The 20,238-nt window shown below is 33.8% G+C and overlaps 1 protein-coding gene across 1 annotated transcript; it reads right to left on the bottom strand.

The window, feature by feature from the left end:
* Nucleotides 1–361: 361 nt before the first annotated feature.
* LOC132738386 (uncharacterized) lies at nucleotides 362–19,118 on the bottom strand. The gene is made up of 9 exons (XM_060725877.1): nucleotides 18,980–19,118; nucleotides 16,468–16,560; nucleotides 13,113–13,273; nucleotides 11,833–11,957; nucleotides 6,842–6,987; nucleotides 5,500–5,569; nucleotides 4,680–4,860; nucleotides 1,458–1,548; nucleotides 362–1,041 (listed from the first exon to the last, which is right to left on the bottom strand). Exons 2-9 carry the CDS (start codon nucleotides 16,541–16,543, stop codon nucleotides 824–826), a joined length of 1,068 nt encoding a protein of 355 aa, XP_060581860.1. The 5' UTR covers nucleotides 16,544–16,560; nucleotides 18,980–19,118; the 3' UTR covers nucleotides 362–823.
* Between the last annotated feature and the right edge of the window lie 1,120 nt (nucleotides 19,119–20,238).

Raw genomic sequence — 20,238 nt, 5'->3', positions numbered from 1 at the left:
CAACAGCAGCTTCACTATACTTTCAGCTTGAATAAAGATTCGTTATTTATTTTTACAATATCCAAATAATAACAAATAACACTTTTAAAAAAGATATTAAATTTAATAACATATATATAATTCTATTAAATTATAAGACCAGAATAGAAAAGTTTTATAGATAACAAAGAAAAACTATTTTATAGATAACAAAAAAAAACTATCAGTCAATGTAAAACTATCTCAAATACATCATTTTGCCTAGTGTTACTAGTATTGTCTTTAAAAATAGAAATGATATTTTTTTAATAATAAAAAGTCTTAAAAATTTACAACGGAAAAATTGAAAACTTTTTTTCTTTTTTAGCATTTAAAGACATTTGAAAAAAGCAAACCATATGACGATGTTATCTTTTAAGCACTTTCTTGGCGTAAAAAAATAATTTCTTCAGAATTATAAAAAGTAAATATCTGTACAAACATTTTTTTATAATTATAATTGGCATCACTTTCACACAAACGCTTGTTTGATCACGTGTAATACGGGTTCTCTTCTTCGCTTTTCAACTGAATAAAAATTTTATTTGAATAAGAAGACATTAATTAAATATCCATATATAAAGTCTACCTTTTTAGCATACATATAACATCTTGTTAGAAATTGACCAAAAGCAAAACAAAACAAAAAATATCTCAAGTTTAGAGCTGCTAAAATCTACTGTAGGGATAAAAATCAATCTTCATAAGCATTTGATATGTTTTCAGATGACTTAATGTCCATTTTGTTTGCATTAACATTTGATATGTGTGACGATGCAGCTTTAACTGTTGGTATCTTTAAAATCTAAGACTTGAATCCCATGTTGGTAAAATCATTCCTGTCGCCTTTAATTGGATTTCTTAGTCGACAGAACAGCCATACTGTTATCCCCATACAAACGATGAGAGCACCTGACAGTGCCACCAACACTCCAATAAGAGGTGTCTTCGACAAGCACACATCTTTTTCATCTTCTTCTATGTCCACGTTCGATGGTGCCATTTTAGCGAAAGGTTTGTGACCTTTAAAAATAAAAGAAATATTACACTTTCCCTAACGATAAAATAAGCATTTTGATATAAGCTCTTATAACATTCATATCTTTGGTTTGGATGCGTATTGTTTTAAAAATCATAAATCAAATCGAAAGTCGCACAGCTTTAACTGAAAATTGCATGATATTTTATCACAGGGACATATAAAGGTCAAAGACGTACATATTTTTTGTTTGTTTCAGGAGTAGCCTCAATCGTAAAAGATCTATCGTGTAATTACAGCACCTGCATTTTCAGGAATAGCCTTAATAGTGCAATGTCTAACATGTAGTCAGAACATCTACTTTTTTCTAGGTTTAACTTTATTTAACCATTTGTTTCCTTTTTTTAATTTAACACAGATCGAGACACCAACGTCCGTTGTTTAGCATAACTGTACGTACCTGCAGGGTAAATCACGAGTGACGTTGCAAGCTCAACTTCAATGGTAGAATTTGAGTTTTCTATGCTCCTTTTCTTCCTGGTACAAGATACCTGCACATACACAAAATTCAGTGCAATATATATACGTAAATATACAAAACATCTATCAATTGTTTTAATACTTTTTATTCCATGAAAAAATAACCCATCAAAGCAGCATCGAGAGCATGTGATTCACTAACTGTAACCCGTAGTCTGCTAACTTTTTATAATGGATTTGCCTTGTTTTGAATTTTGAACAGTCCATTCAAAGTTGACGGGATTTCAATATCAAAGTACAAAAATTGAGCTACCAGCAGTAAAGAGCTATGCCAGGCTGTAGAGATTTACAAGCTTGTCTGGCTGTATAATTGTAAAATGGTGCCAAAGGAAAATCACTTTCAGTTCCAGCAAATAAAAGATTATTTAATATGGAAATCGGTAAACGAAAAAAGAGAAGATTTTATTGACATCGTCTATAACTGTATTTAGCATTCACGACATACGGGTCATTGTAAATTAGTCACTTGAAATTTATTGAAATGAGTTTTGTGTGAGGTCATGCATATATAATAATATCATGAAACAACGCAACAGCAAAATAAGGACATATCAAATTTGTATACGAGAATATGTTAAAATCCCCATATACCCAACCGAGCCGCTTTTTTTCAAAGATATGACACGGTCGTACACACAAGCACGAGTATCGGACCTGGGAATAAAAAAATTGACCAGATTGATAATAAAACCTGTGTTCATCTTAAAAGTGTCAAAAACCTAAAAAAATGTGTAAATAATGACCCCCTTTAAAAATATACTATAAGTTAAGAGAAGGCCGGAAGCTCCAGATTCGAGCCTACGAGCAAGGGATTCATTTCCCGGGCCGTTGTGAAAACAATTGGTAAGACAATTAAAAAAAACTTCTATCACTATTTCACGTTTGTTTTAAGCTTCCAAATGAGACCGACCCCAAGTCTCTAGCCCTTCCCGTTCCAGGAAACAAGCGAATTCGTGCTAAAAATCCTTGGTAGACAGAATTGCGGCACAACGATTCGGTACGTAAACATAGACTAATACATGTTTGTCAGCTGAGCACGGGTCAAAATCACTTGAATTTACTAAATAATATTACTAAACACATTAAGTTGGACCACTCACAACCGTCAGTAGCATCTGATACACGCAAAATTCGAATTTCAAACCTTTCCACGGTCTTTAGATTCCTTTCTACGCCATTGTCAATCAGCTGTTCGATATTTTGTAACGAGTCTTCTGATTGGCCAATAGCAACGAAACCGCAACGTTTCACGCAAGGATGCCTAATGGCGTAGAAAGCGATTGAAAGACCGTGTAAATGTTTGAAACTCGAATTTCGTGTGTATCAGATGCTTTTGACGGTTGTAAGTGGTCCAACTTAATGTATTTAGTAATATTATTTAGTAAATTCAAGTGATTTTGACCCGTACTCAGCTGACAAACATGTATTAGTCTATGTTTACGTACCGAATCGGTGTGCCGCAATTCTGTCTACCAATGATTTTTAGCACGAATTCGCTCGTTTCCTGATAGATATTTCATGAACGGGAAGGGCTAGAGACTTGGGATCGGTCTCATTTGGAAGCTTAACACAAACGTGAAATAGTGATAAAAGTTTTTTTTTAATTGTCTGGCCAATTGTTTTCACAACGGCCCGGGAAATGAATCCCTATCTCGTAGGCTCGAATCTGGAGTTTCCGGCCTTCTCTTAACTTAAAGTATATTTTTAAAGGGGGTCATCATTTACACATTTTTTTAGGTTTTTGACACTTTTAAGATGAGCACAGGTTTTATAATCAATCTGGCCAAATTTTTTTCTTCCCAGGTCCGATACTCGTGCCTGTGGTCGTACATACATTTTAACGTCACGTCATATAAACATAGCGTGGTCACAGGCACGAGTATCGGACCTGGGAAGAAAAAATTTGGCCAGATTGATAATTGCTATTGGCCAATCAGAAGACTCGTTACAAAATATCGAACAGCTGATTGACAATGGCGTAGAAAGGAATCTAAAGACCGTGGAAAGGTTTGAAATTCGAATTTTGCGTGTATCAGATGCTACTGACTGTTGTGAGTGGCCCAACTTAATGTATTTAGTAATATTATTTAGTAAATTCAAGTGATTTTGACCCGTACTCAGCTGACAAACATGTATTAGTCTATGTTGAATCGTTGTGCCGCAATTCTGTCTACCAAGGATTTTTAGCACAAATTCGCTCGTTTCCTGATAGATATTTCATGAACGGGAAGGGCTAGAAACTTTGGGTCGGTCTCATTTGGAAGCTTAATACAAACGTGAAATAGTGATAAAAGTTTTTTTTTTAATTGTCTGGTCAATTGTTTTCACAACGGCCCGGGGAATGAATCCCTTGCTCGTAGGCTCGAATCTGGAGTTTCCGGCCTTCTCTTAACTTAAAGTATATTTTTAAAAGGGGTCATTATTTACACATTTTTTTAGGTTTTTGACACTTTTAAGATGAACACAGGTTTTATTATCAATCTGGTCAAATTTTTTCTTCCCAGGTCCGATACTCGTGCCTGTGAGCGTGGTGTTACTCAAAATCGCATCCGCGATGTCTGATCAGGGCTAACCTATCCTATAACAAGTAGAGAAAGTGATAGGGAACAGCATTGATCCTGATCAAACTGCGCGGATGCGCAGGCTGGTCTGGATCCTTGCTGGTCGCAAACGCACTATGTTGGTTTTGTCATAGCACGGCTCATATATTATACGCCAAATGAAAAACTGTTCTTTTTGACCATATCAATACTATTATTTTGGGTATGTGATTTATATGATATTATATTTGCATATCTTCACTGAACTAAATAAATAATTAGAATAAATAGATAAATTTAGTAGATTCCATTGAATCTACACTCATTATTTCAATATCCAATTTCAGTCTTTCTTTGTATGTACAATTAAGAATGGTCTTACTGCACAATATTATTATCAGCTAATTTAAATAGCAATCATCTCAAAATGAAAATAAGCGATTCAGCCATCTTGGTAGGAGTTATAACACGGCACTGGGGCATCCAGGACAAATACTTAGTCATACATCACAAGGAAATATTAACAATAAACCTTTTTATGACAAACAAGAATGTTGAATATAAGGAAGATGCAAATCAATTAAAAATACAAAACAGCCTACCGCTGGACAAGAAGTATCGCAGACTTTTATGTCAAAGGTGAAGGTCACAGAAACAGCTGACGTTCCCGGTAGAGCAGCTGATGTAGAAGTATCTTTCGGAATAAACAAGTTGAAAGGAATAGAGAGAACTCCGGCTGTTGGTGATGACGGCTGGGCTATGATAGCTGAAAAGTCTGGGCACCTTTATAAAAACAGTAATTACATATAGTTTATTGATAAATGCTCTCTTTTTAGTTTCGTGCATAACATACTTAGCATTGTTCATAAAAGTCAACTATTATGTCAATAAGTTTAAGATATATTTATATTAATAGTGTTATAAGTAATAAGTGTTACAAACCTATAACAGTGATATCTTCGAAAAGATTTCAAGTGTTACTGTGTCATAACTGTGATCTAAATGTAACGATGACCTTGACCTTATGACATCAGAATCAATAGGGGCCTCCTACAGGCTATGGACAATGCTCGCATGTACTTATTGAGCTTATTACTTCTCAAGTTGTTGATTAGACAGAGGATTTACACAGTGTCAATGTGACCTTGGCCTTCCTTATGACGGGTCATCTGCTAATCATAATCCACCTTAACACTAATTCTTCGGTCTTCAGATCCTTAGGTCTGTAGACCAGTGTCCATTAGTAACTAGTGACCTTGACCGACAAACCCATATTCATTTTGTACGACTAACATTGACAGCTTGTCAAGAATGAAGAATGTAACACTCCCTTATTAAGTATAAAGATTTTCAAAAATAAGATAAGTCTTATTTCCCAGTATATTCACCGTAAAACGTTAACCCTATAAGTTAAATATTTACCCAGCGGTAATGAGCGTGACAGTGTCCGTTGCTGCGATGTCAAGTCCGGTAACTTGATAATCGAATACAACTGAAATAAACAAAAAGAACTGAGCTGACTGCAGAAATAGCATGATTTTTACGAGAGGCTTAATAAGATGTGAGACGAGTACATCTGAATATTTCTAAAGGGACATCACTGCGTATTGTTTACATAAGGGCGGGCGAAGTTGCAACTGGCGGGAATGGGAAACCCTACTTATAACATAAATAAAGCTAGGTTGGATAGGTTCATGCACACCTACTTGTGAGGATGATATGAATATAAAGGTATTGATCAGCACGAAAAAATGATAGTTATATCATGTTCTGTAGATAAAAGGTTCACTTGAACGTTAAACAATCTTGTACGATCATAGCAGCCTCTTCATAAAAGGTAAGTCAGTTAGTGACGAAAAGTAAATGAACCGTTATGGTTGTTGTTGAGGTGGTGGTGGTCGTCGTCGTCGAAACCGTTGGCGTAGTTGATGGATAGTCGTAATCGTATACGTCTAAGTTGCAGAGAAAAAGTCGTCGTCGTCGTAGAAGTAGTAGTAATCGTCGTCGTCGTCGTTGTTGCCGCCGCCGTTGTCATAGAAGTGGTTGTCATAGTCTTTTAAGTTGTCGAAGTGTATAAGTAAAAGCAACAGCAGCAGCAGTGTCAGTAACAGTAGCAGCATTTGTCTCACATGTTGTCACTGTCGTCATATAGAAACAATCGAACCCGTAGTCGTAGTCATCGTTTTTCGTTGTTGTACCCGTTATTAATGACGTCAAAGTCGTAGTAGTAGCCGTCAACGTCACAACAAACACCTTTGTGATGCTATATAACGATTGACAAAAAAAAGCCGCGTTTCGACAAAACAACATAATGGGTTTGCGACCAGCATGGATCCTGACCAGCCTGCGCATCCGCGCAGTCTGATAAGGATCCATGCTGTTCGCTATTGTTATAGGGTTTGTAAGCGAACAGCATGGATCCTGATCAGACTGCGCGGATGCGCAGGCTGGTCTGGATCCATGCTGGTCGCAAACTCATTATGTTTGTTTTGTCGTGAGGCGGCTCAAATGAACTGATTATCACCATCGATTCTGACGTAAACAGTCTACTTTAGTTGTAGTCTACGTAAATTCCAGTGTTTCGCTCACGTGTAAGCAAAAACTGTATAATTATGGTGCAACTGTGCATGGAAATCTAATGGAAAATAAGCCATTGTACGAAATAGCGTAAAATTTGCTCTCCATTCATTTCACTTCATTTTGCATTTAAAAAAGCCTTATATTTTAAACTTATTGAACGTTCATATCTTTATAACTCACGTACGTGCTTCTGCTGCAGGAATCGAAATTTTAATTGTGGCGGCGTCTCCAATAGTGCCGGAAGTAAGAGGATCCCCAATAGAGTCTTCGACCGCTACTGTGAACGTAGGTGAAACCGAGCCCGTGTCGGTCGTGTCGAAATCTTCTCCACTAAAATGACACCCAAATTTAACATTATGTACAATATTCAAATTTTCATGAATTTTTTTTAATGAATTTGAAAGTAAGATATAGTCAAGCGAACAAAGAAAGTAATTTACACACAGAAAAATACACTTACAATATACAGAAATAACAAAAAAAGAATAGGTCGAGAAGAAAAAAAACAGCTCTTACTGCTTTAGTAACGCAGCAGATATATAGTGATGGATTCTACTAAATCAGTTATTATAATTATAATTGCATTTAATATAAAGTATTTCTGAAAAAAATTGTGATTCTTAAAGTCTTGGAACATTTTTAATACGTTTGATTTTCATCAAATATTTTGGCTCAACTGAACGCAACTTTACGGTTTATAAAATGACTTGTGTATGGTTATATAAATATATGAATGTCTCTTTAGAATCACACTTAAAAAAAAAACAACATTATGACTAAGCCCCGCACCTTGAAAAACCTGTCTTGATGATATTATGTTATTCAGTTTCGTACAACCATTTCTCAAGTAAGAGATCTAGAGTCACAATGGCCCCATGTTGTAGATGCAAAGTTATTTAAAATCAAATTAAATAAAATGTAAAATTGTTATCCCGCGTACACGGTAAAATACGCAAACGTAAGGCCTTCAATGAGAAGCCTGAGAAAATCAAGTCAGTGAAAATCTCCAGAAGTTTTGTACATACATTCAGGAGAGGTAAACATGCAAGCCATAAAAAACGCAATACATACTTCTTTTGGGGGGAGGTGGGGGGGGGGAGGCTCAAGTACTCTTCTAAACATACATGTAGAAAATTGAATGCACAAATTTGTTTACGTAAAACAATTAAGACGGCGCTTTACAGCACATTTATGGTAACCGACCCCCATCACACAATTTATTTACTGGCTATAAACCTCGCCACATTTAATTCAGAGACATATTGACGTTTTCGTGATAACTTTATAATAAACATTTATTAGATTAAAGGTTGGTGGTTTCAAAAGTTTACTAAATGTTTGCCGACGGAAGATCGGTGGTCCTTTCTCTGTAGTTTGCTGACGGAATGTCGGCGGTTGTACTCGTTCCACTAAATATCTAGTTTGCTAATACATATACAATGATAGTGGTTGTAGTCGTTGTAAGCTAACAGTTGAACTCGTTGCCCTAAATTTCTGGTTAGCTAGTGGTTGAACTCGTTGCTCTAAATTTCTGGTTTGCTGACGGAATGTTTAACAGTTGTACTCGTTGCCCTAAATGTCTCGTTAGCTGATGGAATGTTTTTATTCCGAGATTATTGCGAGTTATCGTTGAGGTGTTCCCAATGACTACATCAAACCCTAGACATCCATGGTATACCTTAACTACTTATGAAATGAAACACAAACCAGTTAATGCAGCCATTAATGTTGTAATTATAACACACTCAAAACTGTAGGATATTTCATTGTAACTCACAGTGTGCATACTGTTTAAGGAAGTAGTATGTATACAGGATCAGGTTCGACATAGGATCTGATTCGACATAGGATCTTTTCGACATAAGATCATGCTCGACATAGGATCATGTTCGACTTTGGATCAGGTTTGACATATAATCTGGTTCGACATAGGATCAGGTTCGACATAGAATCAGGTTCGACATAGGATCTTTTCGACATAGGAAGTATTCGGCATAGGATCATGTTCGACATAGGATCTTTTCCGACAAAGGATCGTGCTTAAAATAGAATCAGGTTCGACATAGGATCAGGTTCAATAGTTCAACGTGCAGATTTTGATTTAATAATAAGTCATTATATAACTTATTTCTATGACTCGTAAAGTTTAAGATTTGGAAAACCATTTAAGATATAAACAATGATAATATTAATAACAATAATAATAAAACAACAAGAAAACCACTTTGAAATGTGTTTGAAAGAAGCCAAACGTTCATTTTTTATTCATCACTTATATAATAAATAGGAAAAATGTTAAATTAGAAACTTAAAAAGTGATAAAGTAAACAGCATTTGTTCGCAAGTAATCCCACGGCATCTGCAATGTAAACAAATATGTATTTTATACTTTAGAATAATTCTACACATTGATAATTTCCTCTACTCATTTTGCTCTTTGTTACCAGATGAACACGTGTATACATGTTTTGTGATGTATACATTTAGTTATATGTACTCTGTTAACAAAAGAGAACCAATTAAACACGATCGTTTTCCTAAAAGTCAAATCAATAATGTATAAATATGATATATATGTATATTATTTAATGTCATTACTTCCCTTGTTTTCTATGTAATATAAGTTAACCATTAAGTATTTCTTGACATAAAACACGTGTTAAACACGTTTTTAAAAGTGTATAAATAAAAGTTGTTAACGGTCTATATTTAGTCATATGACAAAAAGAATCTGGTATTCGTTGTCATTTGATATATACATATAATTATATGAAACATTTCCAGGAAAAATGTTATAAAGATCGCTTGGGCCATGCTTATCAACAATTAACTGTTTTTAGCTTGAAAGTTTTTATTATGTGTATACATGAATTAAACTTCTATTACACTTATACTGTGTTTAGATTGAATATCACCCGAACAGAATTTTCAAAGTTTCAAGTTGTAAACTCAAAGACCATTTTGGCACAAGAGTTACAAACAGTTCTAAAGTTGAACAAAATCAAGACCATCAAAATGGATATAAACAACATGATGATATATATCATATGATTATAAGTTGTTATAAAACCAAGAAGTTATTAATGGAAATTCTATTCTTATACCCATTACAATAAAGGACAACATAATTTGAAGATAAATACATTGAGAATAATTATAGAATTACCATCTTAACTGAACAATTATTTATGGTGCCCTTCCGTGAATTATTTCAGGTACCAGTTCTGAGTAGAACCACCGACGTTCCGTAGATAGCTATCTGGATAGCTTCTCGTGTGAATAATATTATCTGTCTTATTTTGCCGTTCGGATCGGAATATCCGTCCCGAGGTGACCCGCCCATGGGCGGATGACCGAGGGATAGATATTCCGATCCGAACCGCAAACATATGTAAGATGTTTTTTCTTGCATATTCTTCCATATTCAATTATATTTTAAATTCTTTATCTTTATTTTCAATGAAAATTCATATCATTACAACCGTAACTTCTTTCTTACAACAGCGTATGAATTACAACTTCATTCATAACGGTAAAATGACGTCATCCTAACCGTGCCATTGTATACAGCACGCGACTGATCTGGAACCCCCCCCCCCCCCATGCCAGATGAAATTTCTGGCATGGAAAAACTCACGGAAACGCCAGTCTGATATGCAAGAAAAAAAATCCATCTCCAGACTCGAACTCAAAGCGATGAGGGGTGACTTCTTGAAGTCAACCATAAAGTTTGTCTATAATAACACATAGTTGCCGAGGTGATAATTGATATTGTCAACCAGAGGCGATTTACCTTTTCTAGTATCACATAATCCCGTATTTTTTCTATTTATACAGTTTCAAATGACAACTAATATCAGATCCACCTTTTCACTAAATTATTTGTCTTTTTTATTTCTCTTCTATTATTGGTGTTGTTGTAGTCGGTTTGAAAATATTTAAATTTAAAATTATCAAAGCATGTAATAAAAGAGAAACAATATAAATTTGCATTTACCTGTGACACTGTTTTACTGCACGAGAATCAATGAAACTACTGTTGAAATTCCGAAAAGAGCACGTGAAACCCTTGAAACGGATGATGCCTTTGAGCACGTGACTCCTAGTTCTTGTTGCACCTCCGCACTTAATAGACAGGCATCCGCAGAACTGTAAAAACGTCAGCCCTCGAATGTTTCAATCTTTTTATCGAAGATTAATTGCGATGTTCATGGTGTTTTAGTTACAAATGTTAATCAAAGTTACAATGTCATGAATGTCGGCTCTTATACTTTTTTGTCTCCATGGCAACCTATAGGACTTAATGTGACTCTTATATCATTGCTGCGGTGTGAGTATATGGTACAAGTTATATTGTCGGAATTTAAAATCGCTCCCGATTAAGGGGGCAGGGGACATATTCGAATGATGGCCCCGGTCAAATTTTTTAATAACTCAGACATGGTGTTTTGAAGGTACTGATAACTTCTGATATTTCTCTGTCATTGTAATTCTTTCTTGTTTGTGTGTAGTAAATGAGATATATTTTTGGGTTTTTACCCGAAACTAAGCATTTTGGTAGCTTTGTATGTATTTCTGACTCTCCGAATGGAGGTGAAAAAGTTAAAAATCAAGCTTTGACAGTTGGCGCCAAACAAGTAAGAAATTTCAGATAAATTTTGTGAAAAATCTAAACGTATGACAGACACTTTATTTGTCATTTCTGAAAATGCCATGGCTTGCACTGCGTGTTACTGATATTTTTAAAGGAATCGGGCGGATTCTGGAGTATGCTGCACCTTCATGAAGATTGCCCATATTGGTATATTTTAGGTGTGATTTTGGCTGGGTGGGGGTAAATATAAATTGCTGTCAGTCATTTTTTGAAGGAGCAATGCATACAAACTATTATTTTTTTCAATGTTTGTCATATAGCATTGAATAATGCTGTGCAACTGGTTATCTGCCTGTGAAACATATTTTGAAATATTTGGAATTGTGTTTCTGGTCACACTGAAATACAAAATTTTTCATTTTTAGGTCCCCTGCCCCCTAAATGATGATGAACGTGGATATTGTATCGCCTCAAAGTCATTACATATAAAGTTTTTTTATACTTTATACTTTTATTTTATGTAAGATTAAAACAGATTGTTCATCGGCTTCATATTGTCACCACTTATCAAAAATACTTACCTTGCCGATACAGATACTACTTTCTCAACATTACTGGTGTCCAGGGTACATGTCACCTTCACAATCGAGTCAGTAGCCAGATTTATCGTAGCATATTCTTGAATGACCAACTTGAATTCAGTTCCCTGAGATAGAATAAGATATTACAAGAGAAGTTAGCAATGATAATCACTTACAGAACGCTTACAAATGTAGTCTCAACAACCGTGACGTCAGTGAGGTTGCATGTTACCGTGGCGATAAAATCAGATGAAAGGTTTATCGTTCCGTATTCCTGAACAATGACCCTGAACTCTGTGCCCTGTCGTGTAAATTAGACACAAACACGATTTTTAAAATAACGTGCACATTGTGTTAGAACAGAAAACACATATGAAAGAATAAATAAATATAGTTTAAACATATTACATGCATATACGTAAAACATTATAGGCTACAGATTGACAAATACATAGCAAAAGAAAAACTGGTTGGGCAACATAAGATTAAGCCCTTCCCAAATAAATACAAACAAAACATGAGTGATAACAGTGACATCCAAAACCACGTGATAGAACTACTTTCTCGAAGGTTATCATGAAAAATAGCCGAGGTATGCCGATTGACTACTTCTAGTGTGACTTTTGAGAATGAGGCTATGGAATTGAATTAAACATTGAAACTGATCTTATATTATTCATACTGTAAAGACTTTTATTGGTTAATGCATCGGACTAAATTACTAGAAAGATCGCTGCATGACCGCCTTGATCAACCGACAAGCCATATAATAGTTTCATTATGTTATAAACTTTACATTCTTTGCCTAGTAATGGATTAAATGATGTCAGGAAAGGATGCGACGTACAGTACGTATCTATAAGCTTTTAAACACAAAAATTAAAAATAAAATCTGTAGTAAACAAAAGACATGTATAACGGAGCTATCAGAATAAATGTTTTCATGAAGCTGCTCCATTTCTGTAACGAAATGGACTTTACCGCAGAACAAGTTGGCAATGAGTGTTATCATGTTACTACTAGAATAAAGTTTCTCGGAACTAGTTTAATTCCTGGTAAGGGAAATGTTGTCGTACACATGGCCCAGGGAATATGGCATTGAGCTATTTGAATAAACATGATATTCAGGGAGAATTGGCAGGAACAAGTCATGTCTGACACGGAACTCGTCTTATATCGGATAAAAATCTCTTATTTTGCTACACGCACAAAACTGGTTTTATATTCCTTACTAAAATTGTATACTTTTATTACACATTTTCAAATAAATGTCAACTTACTAAAGCAGGAGCACTTCCGGAACACTCTGTATCGGTGAAAGTATATGGTCCTCCATCGGTGGTCTGGGCGGCGCATACTCCGTCAATGAATATAACACCGGTGGCAGATTCACCAGTCGTTGTAAATGTGTACGACGGTCCGACCGAGCATGACACAGTCACTGTAACAGTAAAATTTAATAACATATTTAACACTTGCATAATTTCAATGATACATCGTGCTTAATCAATCTTTTGTGTCAAACCATTCTCGAGGACATAGACAGTTGTTGCATCAAGCCACTTAGAAAAGATAATAAAAAAGTGAAATTAAAAAAGTATATAAAATAATAAAGATTCTGTATGTTGTAATCATAGTGGTTAACCACACTAAGTGAAATTATATATATGTACATAATTAGGCAAATAAAAATTATTTGGAAAAATATGTAAAATATGTACTACAAATATTTGTGCATATTATATGTAATCATTAAAATATGTGCATTCATTTCTTATTGTAAAATTTGACTTAAACTTTACAGAAAATAAAGTTTTTATTACCTCCCTTTATTTACATGAAATGTTAAATTCGGTTATATCTTTATGAATAATGCTTTTTTGGAACCTACAATATTGATAAATCTTAATCTATGATTTAAAACCAAAAAAATTGTAACAGGATCTTTAAATACATTCAAAAGATACATTTGGGGAAACATAAAGGATTTTTTAAAAGTAAAAAGCAATTCAGTGTGGGCAATGAAACAATATTAAGGCTGTTTCCAAGGGAGAACCCCTACTACACGCTGGATCTTTCACATTTGAGCCGTGTCATGACAAAACCAACGTAATGGGTTTGCAACCAGCATGGATCCAGACCAGCCTGCGCAGTCTGATCAGGATCCATGCTGTTCGCTATCAGTTTCTCTACTTGTAATAGGGTTGGTAAACGAACAGCATGGATACTGATAAGACTGCGCGGATGCGCAGGCTGGTCTGGATCCATGCTGGTCGCAAACTCATTCCGTTGGTTTTGTCATGACACGGCTCATTTAAGTTTAAATGAGAGCCCTCAACACTTCCGCTGAAGAACCGTCGTTCAAAACAAAGCTGAAAAAGGATGACAATATTTCTAAACATATCTCATTAAAAAGATCATTCCTGGTTTTCAAAAAATCGAAGAATGCTGTGCCATATAGTACATATTTTCATCATTCAGATGCAATTTCGATACGGAATACCTCAAAATGCCGTTGCTAGAACTTTTATCAAATATCAACTCGTGTGCTTTCTTTCACGTGGAGGCACATCTTGAGTGATTTTTCTCTTGATAGCAATATTGTGCCTACCCACCCTGGTATCATACCAGAGACATAATCAGGAGCAAACCATTTGTTCGTTTTCGTCTCCTTTCTGTTTGAGTATCCCTACTGAGGTCGTTAATTAAATTGTTCTTGTTACAAAGCTCAGTTGCTCTTGTTATGATTCTTCCTGCTTAATGCTGAACTGATTCAATGCCGTATTTTAGTTCATTACTACACTTATCCCATATCACGTCGGCATACTAAAGCAATGGTCTAATGAAAGCTATATATAATTTCTCCAACCCCATTCTAGAAATAAGAATTTTCAGACTTCTACGGATACCAATGCTCTGTCATTCTTTATTGACATGTGAGGTCCATTTACCAGTTTCAGGAAAGGTGACAACAAGGTGCTTGTGTTCTTCAACACTAGAAATGTTCACAATATCAAAGACTAGACAAGTATGATGAGGTTTGTTTCGTTTTCTTGAGAAAATGGCATTTTTGAAGGATTAAATGAGATAAGAAAATTTTTGAAAGATACGAATTCAATATTGCAGCAGAGAGATGGGAACTTTTTCGACCCTTTCCGTCAGTCTTCGGATAAGGTAGGTCCTTATAGCAATAATACACAGAACGGAAACGGTATTTCGGTCTAACCTATGCTGGGAAACTAAACATGTAAACAAATAGCATTTTAATGCTGGGAATTGTTAACAAGTTTTTTCCCAATATATCAAGTAAATAAATTCATAGATATAAAAGTAAGCTGTACATTATTAATATACTTATTATTACGCTTGTAGAAACCGAAGGAGAAAATGCCAACCTGTTGACATTTATTCGGATTCGCTTTTAAACGTACATCAATGGAATATTTAAATCAGAAATGGTTGTCAGACATATTTTCAACTTTATTTTACTTTGGATGTCAAACATATACATTCGTTAGTCATGCTTTGTTTACATCTAAACCCAAGTGGTAGAACTTCTTTTGAAATTATCTAAGAATCTAACACTGCATTGTTTTCTTGAAAAATGAACTGTTTTATAAGTCTCTAGGATAACTTGTCACCTAGATATTTGCATTATAAAAATATATGTCACTTCTGTTATCAGCTTAAAATTCAGAGAAAAGATGGATAATCATTTTTGATGAAATTTTGCAAAAACATTGGTCTGTCAACCCTATATATAACATCATTTTGAAGTGCCAGGCATGTCATTCTCCAAGAAAAATCACATGGTAGATTTAAAGGTCATTTCTTACAACATAAGTCTATGAGAAAATTAATACAGGAGTCTGACCTAAATATGATATTGAATGTTTTTAATAACCATTAATAGTTTGATGTAACTATGAATCAACTTTACTGAAAAAAGTTTCGTACACCATTGAAGTTGCTCCCCTTGGTTTCAAAATAAAACAGCCGGCAACATAATGTGATTTTTCCTAAATGAATGGTTTAGAATGAGTAAGTTGATTGAATATTCATCAAATTTAAATATAATGCGCCTGTTGCCAATTTTACAGAAGATAACCACAATTTTCAGTGTAAAGATGATTAGATCATTGTGGCCTGATGATCCTTAAATCGATAGGGGTCATGTATTGGACATAGCTGTTCATCCTATAACATTTTACATCTATAGTGACCTTGACCTTTGACTTTGTGACCAAAAAATTAATAGGGGTCTTCTACTCAATATGGACACTCATCCTATAAAGTTTGAATTTTGTGGTCCAAATGGAACTTGAGTTATGCTCCGGAAACGAGAGTGCAAATGGACGGACAGACAGACAAACGAACAGACGAATAGACGGACGCCAGGGGTTATAACATAATATGCCCGATATTCTTTCGGGCATACAATAAATGGTTATTTCGATAATGCTGTTCGAGGGGCATATATTCGTACTTCACATTTGCCAGTCAACAAGTTACAAAATGTCTATGTTCAAAACTACACCGGTCACATAAAAAACCTAGGACGGGCGACAGGGTGGAGGCGAATGGGAAACCTTTTTCATTTCTATCTCACCTCCTATATCACTTAACAACACTAACCTGTTGGAGAAAAGGTCGCTACATAACCAATATGTAGAATTGCAACAAACGCTGAAAACCCGATCATGGTTGACATATGTTCACGAAATTGAACTGAAAGAAGAAATGCATTAATGATATTTCAGATTTTTAATAACCAATAGCTTTAAAAGACATCAGATAACGATTGGAAAACTGTTCATGATCTTTTTCAACTAAGTTGATATTGTCATCATTCATGATACAGAATGATAAAGAAGATATGAGCCGCGCCATGACAAAACCAACGTAGTGCGTTTGCAACCAGCATGGATTCAGACCAGCCTGCTCGTCCGCGCAATCTGATCAGGATCCATGCTGTTCGCTAACCAAATCTATTACAAGTAGGGAAACTGATAGCGAACAACATGGATCCTGATCAGACTGCGCGGATGCGCAGGCTGGTCTGGATCCATGCTGGTCGCAAATGCACTATGTTGGTTTTGTCATGATGCGGCTCATGTATATGCGCCATCATCAGGTGTCTGTTACCTTTAATCTTCAGCCAATAAAACCAGGCACCGTGTTCACTGAGAAAATATCTGGTACAGGATCAAATGATCCTGATTTTATATTTATTATTTTTAAAAACTCGAATTGATCGTATTTTGCAATAATTAAATGATACAAAATGTAAAAAACACTTCTTTGCAATGAAGCAATCCTATTTTTAGGTTTAATCAACAAATAACATAACAAATACAAAAATAATCGGATCAAAATAAGGATCAATTTTAGTATCAATATCAATATTTGGGTTAACTGTAAAATATCCTAATCTTCTAAAATAAATATATGTATACTAATTCTAAAATTTCATAAACATGCTTATTTTAATTAATATTAAATATTTAATCTATGAAAGAAAAAAAAACAATGGTGAATATATGAGTTTTTAAATCTAATCCTCGTGAACACAGAGACAATAGCCGCATTGGCTATTTCCTTATTATTGCATATTTTATGGAAACATTCTCTGACTTACTCAATTCAAATCAATTAGGTGACCACTTTCGATAATAAATACTAATGATTGATCACATTATGAAATGGCGGGTGGAACCACATTTTTTTTCATTGCCATATTTTGATGGAACAATTAATGTATATACAACAGAAAAAGTGTGGTAATAAAAACAGGGTTTTATACATATTTCTCAGTAAGTTCGATTTGACGTACATTGTATTATAAATCCATTAATTATTTTAATAGCACCGCTGAATATCTTTGTACAAATACCGCTTAATCAATGATTACATTTCATTTAATCTATTTATATCAAAATAGAAAAAATTGGAAACGCCATACTACGGCAAAATTTAAAATGCTTCAGAGTCGGTTTGATTAAACGTGTTCGTATATAACGGTAGTATAATTATACAATTTACCGGCTGACATTTAAGAATCTGGAAACATACTTAAGCCATCGGTAGTAATGTCTTGTTAAATATGATTTATAATATGAACATACTGGTACAGAAATAATGCACACAGAACACGACATGAATACTAAAAAACATTCTCTCTTTGTTTTAAGCAGCACGCCTCCAGTTCCATATAATTTTCATAAAAATTTTGGAAATGTATTAAAAAGTAAAATATTGTGGGATGAACAAAAAAAGTAATAAAACATATTGCAATCGGCACTTACAATCCAAGAAAATTTCCAAAAAGTCGTCAACATATGCTAAAATAGCCCTTACTGCGTTAGTAACGTAGTTGAAATATGGTATTAAATATTGCAAAATCAGTCTTAAACCGCACATAAAACTAAAAATATACCTTGGATCTTGAATGTTTTATTATTATTATAATTATTATCATTATTATTATTATTATTATTATTATTATTATTATTGTCAGTTTCGTACAAATATTAAGTGAATACCATCACAAGTTAAAGGAGTAGCAGATCGCTTCATAAACAGTATTCTGTAAGCTTTTATTTTATTTTTTTTAACAGCATTATTGTTTGCTTACTTCCATTTTTCAGTTATTGTAATAAACCCCAAATTATATTAAGTAAGTTTGGGCTGAGTCGGAGTGAAATCGGTCTGAAATTCATTGTATTCTGATGTAAAAGTTTTTTACATGTTAATGGCAGTTTAACTTAAAAAATGTCAGCATAATATAAAATACTTCTTATTCATTTTATTAAGTTAATTCTGAGAACTATAAATGATGTACATATATATATCTATGGATATTTACATAAATGAATCAAGTGTATCTTTAAAACGCATCTCCAGTTGACGTTATCAATATACTTTACATCAAATTACAAAAAGTTGCAATTATCAAAATTTCAATTGAAGTCCAAGGTAAAAATAAAACACGCACACGAAAAACAGTCTAACAGAAATCATGCAAAGATTTAAAAGTTGCAGTTATCAAAATTTCAGTTGATTCATCATATTCTTAAATATTTGAATAGATAAATAAAATTAAATTTCATAAATTTTATGAAAATATAATACAGATGACTATTCCTACCTTTATATTTCCCGTCTCTGTATAAAGTCCTGGCCGAAGAGTCTATTTAAGTATGCTCTCCATCAATGTCTTATTTTATATACCCCTTCATGCTAGGTGGGCGTCACTTTTTTCCATGTCTGTGAACAATGAATAAGAACAAATATAATGCTAGTTATTTTGCCAATGGGAAAATCTTATCTAAATCAATTGAATTATGGTTGTCAAAACAAAACTGACCAATATTTCACGGAAACAAATTGTTAGTTTAAACCTAACCCTTACATTTTCTTCTATTAAACCGGCAAAATTGTTTATAAAATTTGATGAAATGTTGATGTTATTATAAAAACTTATTTATTAAATCTGATATTTAGCTTATAAGTGTTTTTAATTCAGATCTATATATAAATGCTTACAATGATAGCCTTATATCATTTTAATTAGATTTATCATGTTTTTATATCAATTTATCAGATATTTGCTTGCTTCTGATTAATCATTTATAAACACATAATTGATCAATTTATTTTAAAAATAAATCTTTCCCTGTCCCGTGTGTTTTAATCGTGATGTACTTACATTTTGGTGTGACTTATTTGAACTTACCCGAACTTCCCACGCAGTATTGGTTTCATATGGAGAAACCAAAGGGCTCGGGTCCACGATCTCTACAGGTAGAGAGACAGACACGTATGATAAGATTGGAAAGCATCAAGATGTTTCAAGATTAAATATTTATTTCAAAAGGCATTAACATTTTACAATGTTCGTCGCTATAAACAGAATGACGGTTACAAATAGTATATGAGAAAAGTATGTAAATGAATACAAATTATTTTTTACATTCTCACATTTTTATATTGTAAAGAACACATATACATTGTACTTCAATATATATTTGTAAATAATAGTAGGTTATATATGACAATATCAGTATTTGAAAACAATTAATCATTCGTTCTATCACGTAATTCATTTGCAAAGTAGATATATTTTGATAATCTATTAACAGTTCCATGCTTAGAATCAGAGTGCGAAGGTTGTTCGGCAATTGCATCTTGTCGACCCTTTCTATCAAACTTAAAGATCCTGTAACACATTTTTTTATGGTTTTATTTCATAAATATGATGCTCAAATTGAGATTTATCAATATTGTAAGTTTCAATAAGCATTATTTTTAAAGATATTACCTAATTTAACATTTCATGTAAATAAAGGGAGGTAATTAGAAATTTATTTTCTATAAATTCTAAGTCAAATTTTCTGATAAGAAATG

This window comes from Ruditapes philippinarum, unplaced genomic scaffold, assembly GCF_026571515.1.
Source record: "Ruditapes philippinarum isolate M1 unplaced genomic scaffold, ASM2657151v2 ctg917_1_1_1_1, whole genome shotgun sequence".
NCBI lineage: Eukaryota > Metazoa > Mollusca > Bivalvia > Venerida > Veneridae > Ruditapes > Ruditapes philippinarum.
The sequence above is the reverse complement of the archived record's forward strand: the minus strand, read 5'-3'. Positions and strand labels throughout refer to the sequence as shown.